The sequence below is a fragment of the Lepisma saccharinum genome, chromosome 8 (assembly GCF_977018435.1).
Source record: "Lepisma saccharinum chromosome 8, izLepSacc3.1, whole genome shotgun sequence".
Classification (NCBI taxonomy): Eukaryota; Metazoa; Arthropoda; class Insecta; order Zygentoma; family Lepismatidae; genus Lepisma; species Lepisma saccharinum.
The window spans coordinates 8,494,226-8,506,340 of record NC_139236.1 but is presented as its reverse complement, the minus strand read 5'-3'; the positions used below and the strand labels follow the sequence as shown (position 1 = coordinate 8,506,340).

The window sequence follows — 12,115 nt, the reverse complement described above, 5'->3', positions numbered from 1 at the left end:
TATAGTAATTATTATTCATTATATATAATGTTGTTCAAGCAAGTTCACTATTTTTTCTTACACATGGCGCAAAATTGGCCATGAACATGGTGACTGTGCAAATCCTGGCATCACATGAAACCCACCTGTTGAATCCTGTAATTTTTTCATGATAGATTCTGCTAGTTTTTGCAACTAGTATGATCAGAAATTGCATTCTGTTACTAACGTAATGTAATGGAGTCTCAAATGTTTTATTTTACAGTACAGTTCTGCAAACATACAATTATAGTCTGTACAGTTTGTTGTAGGTTCTTTTTTCTACCATGTGTTACGAAGATACACATACTAAAGTTCAAAACTACGAAATCCATACTCTTGGTTAGTGTTGCCAAATATCCTTTATTGTGCAATTTCGTTTTGTTCCTGTGAATAATTATATATTATTTCAATGTAATGTGAATTTAAATGTATGAAATATATCACCTGTGTGTTAGTGTAACTGGTTTTTATGTACCAGTTCTGTGTGCAAAAAGAGAAATATGGCAACCCTTACCTTGGTGTATGTGTAAGTATTTTCTTCATCTAGAATATTTCTCGTGCAGAAAAAGAAAATTGAATACATTATGAACAGAATTTTTCGGAGAAATTTAGATGCTTTGCCAAAAAATGGATTTTAGGAACTCATTGAAGACAAAAGATTATTCTTATTACTTTTCACGAAATTCTAATTAGTTAATAAAAATAAATTTATTTGTCTACAAGATAAAATATTGGCCTATTTCTCCGAACGAAAAAGGCTTTCTTTGCGAAAATGGAAAAGCAAGCAGACGATCGGTGGTTCCGAAAGCAAGCAGACGAACGGTGGTTCAGGGAATGCTGTGCGTTGCCATGGTAACGGCATTACGGAACCATGTGACGTCACGCTCCCGGCGATACTAGCGCTGCAGCGACAGGCGGAAGAAGCACGCTAGCAGACGACAAATGATTTCCACGGGAGGTATAGGAACATTCCCATCTGTAAAACCTATTTCTAATCTGTGGTTGTCATGCTCGTGTCTTGTTGGCCAGTACATCCCGCACTTCGGAGTCGAACCAACACGGAAATCTCCGAGAAGATATTTTCCCTGTAGGCACGTGGTCCGTCACTGCTGCTTGAATGACACCTGTAAATAGGTCAGCTGCCTCGTCGACCGTCCCGTCTTCCAAGATGCACCAGGGGAAGGAGTCGAGGGAAAGTCTTATCTCCTCCCACGGCGCTCGGTTCCACAGGTAGCTTTTGTTCTGGATGGAGGGGCGATGACCTCTTCTAGGGGGTGGGTGGATGAGAATAGAATCATCCAAACTGTCGTGGTCGGAGGTCAGGAGGTTCTTACCTGGCGTGATACCAATATCGTTTAGGGTGGACAGAACATAATCCAGGTTGCTGTCCTTCCTGGTGTTGAACAAATTATGTTGTTTTAGGTTTAAACCACAAATGAAAGTTTCAGTAAACCATGCGTCGTTCGTACATTTTGCTGTTCCATTCACAGGGTCTTGCCAGTCAATAGAGAGGTTGAAGTCGTTGAAAAGCGCAACGTCTCCCAGGGCATTTGCCGCAAGTAAAGAATCTCGACATTCTTCGAGGAGATACAAAGGACTGTTTTTATGTGGCCTATAGTAAGAGCCAAGGAGAAGCTTCTTGGCACCGGTCACTGAAACTTCCACCCACAGTATTTCACAGTTCCTTTTAAGTCGTGGCGTACTTTGCTTGGCCATTTTGAGTTAACACAGATCATAACGCCCCCACCACAAGTCGTACGATCGTTCCGATATATTGTGAAATGGCTTGCGAATGGCAGCTCACTGTCACAAACTTTTTTTGTCAACCACGTTTCAGTAAAAATTAGGCAATCATATGTCATGAGTTCACACGCAAAAGTTGCACAGTCGCCAAGCTTATTCTTAATGCTCTGTGTATTTTGGTAATACACAGAGAAATTTGCCACCGTTTTCACAGGCCCCGGGTTCACATGTATGTCCTCGCAGATCAAGGCCATGCACAGGAGGTGAAAGTACCGGACCGGGGTCCCCTTACCTTCCGAGCGTTGTTCCCTGCTGCTGGGCGAAGATATGGCGGAGACACGCACACGTGTCGCCGCGAGTGCCGAAAAAGAAAATCTCCTCTGAGCACATCTCGACCGCAATAGTTCATCAGAATCCTTTGACACAGCGGAAGGAATGCTACACTAAAGCCACGAGTACACCATGATTAAACACAGGCCGAGAAAAACCACTGAAAACTCTCGAAACACAAGACGACAATCAGCACCACTACTACAACTTGCCGCCATATTGTAACCTGTATTTATATGGGTCATTCATTCCATGTCAAATCTTCAGGAGTTGACGCTCATAGTCATCGATTTTGATGATAATTGGTAAGTAGCTTTCTTTTGCTCCAAAACCGATACCTGTTAAAGGATTTTGCTGAATTATGATTATTACGAATTATATGAGTGTTGTTCAAAATGTCATTTTTGAGCAACATGCTCTTTTCAATTAAGTATATTTCGGGAACGAATTAAGATACAGAAGTGTTCTTGAGCTCGTTGTAAAAAGAAAATACGGTTGCATATTATGAGATGATCAAAGGTTGAAACTTAGCAAAATTTTAACACACTGCTCAAATGTTCAAATTTCAAGTTTGAACAGATAAAAACAACCCCCAATCAATTTTTCTCATTTTTAGATATTTTTTAACTACCATCATTTCTCTTCATACTGAGAAAGTTTTATCAAGGTGTTTTTTGATGTAAGGGAGAAAAATGAAATTGAAATGTGTCCTGCATCAGCAATGAACTGAGCTTAAGCGTCCCTATGATGAGACTTTTCATTGTGTCGCGCTAAAAGATATATGTACTTACTGTTCAGGGAAAGATGATATTCCACTTGATAATTGGCTTCATTTTGTGCGGTTATTGCTAATTTATAAGTTACTGATTCCATATTTTTAGCCGCATTCGTGGGGACGAGATGTGGGCGTGTTGTGAAAACTTCTGTGTTAGCCTAAAAATAAAGGGGATAAAAACGACCAATGTCTGGAATAATTCCGTAAAAGATGGATTTTGGTCACTTGTTAGACCACTACTAGAACTACAAAATCTCAAAAGTTGCCGCCCTTCTCCCCTGTGCTTCCCCTCAAGCATCGGATACACAGACTCTTAGTTACTGCCCTGTATCTAAGCAGTTATTTTCTATTAAACTTTTGGTTTTTAGATGGACTGAAGAAAAGGTAATGTTCAATAATGTAAGTGGTTTTCACATTATGTAAGAAATCATCTTTTAAAAAAAGACAAGTCTTCGTGTACTTTTAGACTTTTCTCCATTGTAACTTTCGAATAAATTATGCGACAGAAAATTATTTGAAAAAAATATAGGCTAATTTAAAGTATAAGCGTTAAATTGATATAAGTTTTAATGTATTTAATCAAAAAATCGCCACAAGATGTGTCTCCAAATAGAGGACTTCGTATCCACCATCTTGATCACTGTCCAGAGGCTAAGTCCCTAATGATTGACAAATTGTTACACTTTTTGATAAAAGCAAAAGCTTGGTAGTATAATTGTTATTCCATTTAAGGTATTTTCAGTCGAGTAGCCAATCGCTATGTGCGTGCTGATGCCTCCCATGTTGAAAAGAGTCCGCCACATTGGATACTTATGGTTTGATATATCTCGGGAACGGTGACACCTATCAATGTAAGGTTTTCTCAGAAGTGCTCCAAATAGTGTAAACTTTCACACTAAATCAATAAATCAATTTTTAAAAATAAACGATTCGTTTGTGAAAAATTAATTTTTTAAAGCATTTTGTGAGAATAACTGCATCTTGAAATTTATGTTGATGGTTATCTTCAAACATTTTCAGTCATATAAATTAGAGCTCATCCCAACATCTCGAAATGCGGTCTCCACCAATAACATTTTGTAGAATTCATTACAAAACTTTATAAATATAAATAATAGTACTTTAAGTATTCAATTCATCTAAAATTTAAAATTAAACTTCTAACAAACATTACTCAATATTACAATATAAATAATACTATCGTTTGATTCGAGAATATTTTTAAGACTGCTAACTAGTAGCGGCTATTGTGTGCCAAACCTTTGGGGATGGGGGGAAAGGGCAGTTCATTTTCTTATTAGACAAGACTTTGCATTAAGAGGCATGGCCATGATGCGAGGCAAAAAAGTGGCAAAAAGTTGGGGGTAATTGCCTCAAGTCCCCCTAATCGCCGCCATTGCTTCTAACTTGCAGTTATTCTCATAAAATATTATAAGTAATGATTTTTTTCTCAAACATTACCGACATTCGTCGTCCCCCCCCCTTCAACATTTTGGCTAACACAGAAGTATTCACAACACCCCCATATCTCGTCAACACGAACTCGGATAAAAATATGAAAACATTAACGTATAAATTAGCAATAACAGCACAAAATGAAGCCAAATATCAAGAGGAATATCATCTGTCCCTGGACAGTAAGTATATATCAGGGGCGTGGCGTGCATGTAACCGGTGTTACCACAGGTAACACCAAAATGTAAAGAAATTAAAAAGATTTTTTCTCAATAAAATAACAACATTGCTAAATAAGTTAACCGATAGCGTTGCAGTTGAGTGTATATTGCAGAGGACATTTTTTCTGCAGCCGACAAAAGCGAAGAGACAGGCCGTTCCGTAACGGCAAGGTAAGAGCGCCCGCCAATGCAAGGGAACAGCGGGGAAAGACTTGGAGGCAAGTGTGCTAGGTGGTTATTCATATGCCTGTTTAGGGGCCCTGTTGCCGCTGCGGCTTACCGGATCAGCAAGTGTTGTCACATTGGATTTCCAGAAAAGAGCTAAATCCCGCCTAAAACGGGGATACTATTTCTCTGAAGCAACAAGAGCTAGACTGCAAAGCCAAAGCTGGATTTAAATACAACTGAAACCGTTTACGTAATAGACTAAAATATAAGTACTTGATGCGATTCGTGATTTGGACAAACCTTGCTCCAAACAACTGAGTTGGCAACAGTAGTACGTACATCTGGACTTCCTCCCACCGCTGGAGGAGGGGAATTCTGTCGTCTGCTCAACGCAGAAACGTCAAACTGACCCGAATGTGTGGTTCTTCTTCCCCTTTACACCTCTTTGCAAAGAAACAGAGATGGTTGACAAGGCTCGACTACTATTCACTGGATTTTCGCGGCAACTCTCTCATGAGTGGAAGTTCTTTCTAGTAGTGAATGTGGCTAAATAAATCATTGAGCGGATTGGGGGGGGGGGGGGAAATCCAGATCAAAGGCATGTTTTTTTGTGGGGGCGGTAGGGTGTAGATGATAACGTCTGATGGCCGGTAACACTTTTGAAAAAGTCACGCCACGTCACTGGTATATACAGGGTGATTCTAAAGGTATAGTACAAACGAAAACCACAGATACCTCCCATGAAATAGAGACGAAAGTTCCCCTTCCACTTTGCCGAGAGATGCCTCCGTGAGGAGCTAGACAACGCCGAAAACGTGTGAAAATGAACTTCACACCTCTGTACAGCCAGTACCTGTGAAGATAGAAAGGCGGAACAAACGAAGTCAAAAGGAACACCAAAGTCGCCCATCCGAAAAACACTAGGCAGCAGCTGCGCAACGCATGCGCATGGGGTTCCACAAAGGAAATAGGAGTGTCCCGCAAGACAAGTGAAGGGAAAGGGTAGCGATCGACAACGGTAGGGAGAAAAGAAGCTATGAAGCATGAATTAACAATTGCACAGCGGGAAACAAACACCATGACTGAAGCAGTGCAGTCGAGAAAAGTAGTGCGGGGTTGCAGAGCCACGGGAGGACGACGTAGGATGTAAAAACACACCGAGAATGCAAGCAAAGTGGTCGACACTCGACAGGCAACAGACGAGTACATGGTTCGGGGCAGAAATGGCGGCGCTGGCGGTGCAGCGCAAGGGGAGTCCCCAAAACACAGTGGGGAGACACCGCATCAAGAACAAAGCAAGGTGCAACAAAAGAGAAAGACGACCGGACGGGGAATGGTACCTGCCAAGGAGACAACAAATGCGGGACGAGGGATTCCCCGTAGCAGAACCGAGGGGATGTCACACAGAGGTCGTGCGCCAGCAGGACAAACACAGCAACTACGGGCACAGGAGGTTATTGTTAATGAAAGGTGCACGTACAGATAGGACCACGTACCCCGTACTGTAACAAACGTCGTTAAGGGGCCCAATCAGCCTCTTAGAAATGAAGCCGGAGGCACATCGCTGGCTGGGAGCGGGCGGAAGGCTGCTGGAGTGTCGTACGGACCCCACCACTCCGTACGGTGGACGACACTAATGGACGAGGTCGGAATGTTTCCATCCCGATCACCAGGTCCACCGTCCCCAGACCTGACGCGGCTGCTTGCTTCCGAGCCCAACCCCAGCCGAACAACTCGAGTCCCTCCTCGGCCGCAGCCTTCCGCTCCGAAACCAAGCGTGGCCTCACACCACCGCAGCCGCGTGGGTGTGAGACCGGGCCGAGCAAGGCTGGACAGATAAACTGCGTGGGACAATCGTGTAATGAAGCTACGTGGGGGTATGCACGTCTGTTCAACTGCTGGGTTACCCCACATTGGTGTACACAAACACCACACGATCGTACGTAGTGCTCCCGTCGGCTCGAGTAAGACGGACGAAGTACGTGTTGTGGGTGAATGGGGCAAAAATGAAGGACGCTACATGTGTTCCACGATGACAAGGCCCCAGAGTACATGGCCCCACCTGACGGCAGTGCTCAGGTAGTGAAGAGCACAGGCACGGGTGGCTCAGGAACGTCAGCTGATTGTACCACAGCGCCGTGCGGACGTGTGGGCTGATTGGAAGTGCCAGCGTCAGGGAGCGTGTCAGTGAAAGAGCTGGTGGGGTGGTGGTGTGCTTGATGTACGACAATTGAGTACGTTGTTTCGAAGCCGTTGTGACCAGTGTGTGTGTGTGTGTGCCACCTGTGCACTGCAGTACAGTATTCCATAATTGGCACTATCCTCACCGTACCATGGAACGCTACACATTTGTAGAACTGAGGGACATGCATTTTGTCTACGGCCTTGCAGATGGCAATGGCCGAGCAGGTGCACGCCTTTATCGCGGACGGTATCCAGAGAGGCGAGAACCCGACAGCAGGTTGTTTTCGAACGTGCACCGTACCCTTGGTGAATCGGTTGTGTTACGTGCAGGCCATCATGTCGGTCACCCAAGACATGTGCGCACCGCGGCGGTCGAGGAGGACGTACTTGCTCGCGTGGACGACACACCGTCCACTAGCACCCGTAGCATTGCACGTGCAGTGGGAGTATCACAGTCGACAGTGTGGCGTGTCCTTCATGATGATCTGCTGTATCCCTATCATCCACAGCGAGTCCACGCGTTGCAGGCTGGGGATTACCCACGACGTGTGGAATTCTGCCAACGACTGTTGCAGTTTTGTAGCGCCATGTGCTTTTCACGGACGAGGCAACATTCACCCGTGAGGGCATCTTCAATTGCCGAAACAGCCATGTGTGGGATTATGAAAATCCACATGCAGCAGTCGAGGTGCACCATCAGACCCAGTTTGCAGTGAATATCTGGGCAGGTATCATCGATGAACAGATTATGGGTCCATACCTGCTGCCACCACGTTTAAATGGCCGCCTCTATCGCACATTTCTTGCATCAGTCCTTCCAGAGCTGCTAGAAGATGTACCCCTCAACGTGCGACATCGTATGTAGTTTCAATTGGATGGAGCGCCTGCACATTTTAATGGCAAAGTGCGAACCCTTTTGCACCGTACCTACCCACAGCGCTGGATCGGCAGAGAGGGCCCCGTCCCCTGGCCCGCCCGTTCGCCTGACCTCACACCAATGGATTTCTTCTTGTGGGGCCATGTGAAAACACTCGTCTACGAGACCCCGGGCCTGACAAGGAAACATTGGTAGCGCGGATACTTGCAGCATCGGCCGAGGTGTGTACCATGCCAGGAATTTTTGATAGGGTTCGCCAGAATTTCCTGCGACGCTGCAAAGCCTGCATTGAATGTGGTGGTCGTCAATTTAAGCAACTTTTGTAACAACGTCAGTCCGGGGTACGACTACGTACTACGTACTATTCCTATCTGTAAGTGCACCTTTGCGTGGCAATAAACCTCCTGTGCCCGTAGTTGCTGTGTTTGTCCTGCTGGCGCACGACCTCTGTGTGACATCCCCTCGGTTCTGCTACGGGGAATCCCTCGTCCCGCATTTGTTGTCTCCTTGACAGGTACCATTCCCCATCCGGTCCTCTTTCTCTTTTGTTGAACCGTGCTTTGTTCTTGCTGCGGTGTCTCCCCACTGTGTTTGGGGACTCCCCACGCGCTGCATGTGTTTGTTTCACGCTGTGCAATTGTTACTTCATGCTTCATAGCTTCTTTTCTCCCTACCGTTGTCGATCGCTACCCTTTCCCTTCACTTGTCTTGCGGGACACTCCTATTTCCTTTGTGGAACCCTATGCGCATGCGTTGCGCAGCTGCCGCCTAGTGTTTTTCGAATGGGCGACTTTGGTGTTCCTTTTGACTTCGTTTGTTCCGCCTTTCTATCTTCACTGGTACTGGCTGTACAGAGGTGTGAAGTTCATTTTCACACGTTTTCGGCGTTGTCTAGCTCCTCACGGAGGCATCTCTCGGCAAAGTGGAAGGGGAACTTTCGTCTCTATTTCATGGGAGGTATCTGTGGTTTTCGTTTGTACTATACCTTTAGAATCACCCTGTATATATATATATATATATATATATATATATATATATATATATACATATCCTTTAGCGCGACACAAATGAAAAGTCTCATCATAGGGACGCTTCAGCTCAGTTCATTGCTGATGCAGGACAAATTTCAATTTCATTTTTCTCCTTATATCAAAAAACACCTTGATAAAACTTTCTCAGTATGAAGAGGAAGGATGGTAGTTAAAAATATCTAAAAATGAGAAAAATCCATTGGGGTTGGAGGTGTTTTGAGCTGTTCAAACTTCAAATTTGAACATTTGAGAAGAGTGTTCAAATTTTACTAAGTTTCAACCTTTGATCATTTCATAATATGGAACCATCTTTCCTCTTTACAATGAGCTCAAGAACGCTTCTTTATCTTCATTCGTTCCATTGATTGAAAAGAGCATGTTGCTCAAAAATGACATTTTGAACAACCTTCATATAATTCGTAATAATCATATTTCAGCAAAATCCTTTAACAGGTATCGGTTTTGGAGCAAAACAAAGCTGTGTACCAAATATCATCATAATCGGTGACTAACCCCTGCCTGCCAAAGGAATGACCCATATAGATACGTGCTGCAATGGGCATTGTGAATGTGTGGAAAAGTAAAGTAAGGTATGTAGTTTCTACTTGAATCATTTCGGGAAACACTATACGCAAAATTCTTAACTGTCATGTTTTCAACGCAGTTTTATTTTAGTGTGTATATCCCTTTTCACGTATATCTTGTAAAACAAGAAGAAACATATTGAGATTTGAAAATTATAATATTTTGTAAGTATCTTCGAGTTGTACGTATTTTACTCATTTGATTGCTTTTTCAGCTGATTAAATAACAAATATTTGCTCACGCTCTCTCACTTTCGTTTAGTAGTAGTTTTTTATATATATATATATATATTATATATACTATATATATATATATATATATGGGGTGAGTGTGTGTGGTATGCAGAGTATATAGAAGAATATTTACTTCTTCGTTCGATTTGCCTGTCTGTCTTTTAGTGGGGAAAAATTGACAACAATATGCATTATAGCGATGTAACCAATAAAATCTGAATTGAGTTTGAAGAGCAAATTGCCGATAAGATAAACATCAGTTAAATTGCTGTATTTAGCAAATTATAAAGGCTACAATAAATTATAAAGGCTATAACATTTTATAAATGAACTTTGATTAAATTACAAATTAATTATCATATAAATTATAATCCTCGTTAATAATTAGTTGAAAATCTGAAACCTGTAAACAAGGGAGTATGTTACTGTAGTGATTAGTAACAATTGGGCAAATAGCTGTTACCAAAATGCAACTCCACCTTGTTCTGTTTTAGGGAAGCATGGAATTTCTTGTAGGCTATATGAAACTGGCAGAACATCTGCCTATATGTTATCTTATTGCTTATTAAGACTTTTTATTTACTAAATGATTACATGGACATTTCCTTTTTCCTATAATCAGTATTTGCATTTTGTTTGTATGTATTTGCTAAGTATGCCAATCCAGCGTTTCTTTAAAATCAATGATGATTAGATTCAATGGATGAAGATTGCGAATGTCGATATGCCATTGGGACACATTAATTCAGTCCAGTCGTATTGCCAAGGAACAGTACAGTCATGGACACTTCTGGGTTGTAACAACCCCATTGACTTTCAATTGGATCATGGCGATAGAGAAGTGTCCGTGACTGTACAAGCAGTGTGTTTTCTCATAGTCAAAGAAGGTACAATGTGGCCCAAAATTAAATTTCATTTTGTCACGAACAGTCAAAGCAAAATGTGGTTATCTGTCTCATGAGAAGGTTCTTACTAGTAAGTTTGTTAAGGAAAGAGAAATATTGAGCAACGATTCAGAATATTATGTTGTTTAAAGAGGAAGAACAAAATGGTCTAATTTTCGTCCAGGGGATATATGCCACAAAAATCTATGTTCCAAAAATAAAGAAAATTATAAAATAATGAAATTAGAAAGTACTTACCCAGTTTCTCTATCACAAATACTGTATTTGGCCTCAAATGACCTCTTGAACACCTGGAATAAAAGAAAATATACCATTAGTGTTTTGCAAGCAGAGATCGCCTTTAAACCAGTATATATATATATATATATATATATATATATATATATATATATATATATATATATATATATATATATATATACCAAGTGTTTCATAAATAATTAAGGGGTTACAAAAAAAATATTGCTGTTGTTGATTTGGTGTTTTAAGTCCACTTTATGCACAGTAAGGCTAATCGGGACTGGACCTACAGTTTAAAGTGGGATCCGAACCACTTGTGCCTCCACCGGGTATCGAACCCGGGACCCCTTGATTACAAGGCGACTACGCTACCACTGCGCCATCTGGGAGGCCAATAAAAAAAATATTGCACTTAAACTATTGAACTTTTGTTAATGAAACCAGTCCAGAACGAACGAGGAACTCAAATAGTTTTTTTGACACCTACAAATGTTGAATGTGTGCATCACGGGTGACACGGCACGCATCGACACGATCTCAACCTATTTCCTATCACGACCCCCCTTTTATCACATCCTCTTGCCAGCGACCCTAATATGTAATTTATGGTTTGTAATAAGCGTTTATATGTGTAAGCAATATATACAACTCTGCGAAGAAGAACAAAGGTTCCCAAACGAAAACAATCTCTTTCCAATTGTCGACTAAAACATTTCTCCATTCTCGATTTATTAACAAACACAAGACAGCTATTGCGAATTGGTGCTTAGCCTTTGTAATTACCTCGGATGGGGATGAGTTATGAAATGATGAAATTGATGAATGGGCATTCAGAAACAACCATGTCCGAGCGGAATTCGAACCCGGGACCATTGGCGTCCCAGCTCGATGTGCTAACCACTCAGCCACAGGGTCCGGCAGCTACATCGTATCTGTGCGAAAGTGGCTTCTCTTCCATGGTAAGCATTAAATTAAAGACCAGAAACCACTTGTCAGTTGAGAATGACTTGATATTGTGCGTCACGAAAATTGAACCAGACATTGCTGCACTAGTGAAATCACACCAGGTTCAGGTTTCACACTAGCCTTCATTTTTCATTGTATTTCAATATGCAGTTTTTGTTGTATTTGTATATTTCTTGTATTTCAATATGCAGTTTTTACTAGTTTCATACCTTTTTTATTTGAATTGTTTTTAAACGATTCTTCGTCTGTTAAGAAAATATGTTTAATATTTTTTGTTATATTTAGCCATAAGTATAGAAATAAAAATATGTATATCAAAATAAAGTCAAAATAATTTAAAAAAATACTTTTTCCCGCTACTAGACCCTAATTACATTTATC

General features: G+C 41.7%; 1 protein-coding gene across 2 annotated transcripts in view; it reads right to left on the bottom strand.

The window, feature by feature from the left end:
• The window catches only part of LOC145990855 (inactive dipeptidyl peptidase 10-like), a 621,213-nt gene that overhangs the window by 157,780 nt on the left and 451,318 nt on the right, over positions 1 to 12,115 (bottom strand). For both annotated transcript variants that reach the window (XM_083126291.1, XM_083126290.1), the window contains exon 5: positions 10,766 to 10,818. In XM_083126291.1, the coding sequence (XP_082982417.1) occupies positions 10,766 to 10,818 (53 nt within the window). The remainder of the gene's footprint in view (positions 1 to 10,765; positions 10,819 to 12,115) is intronic.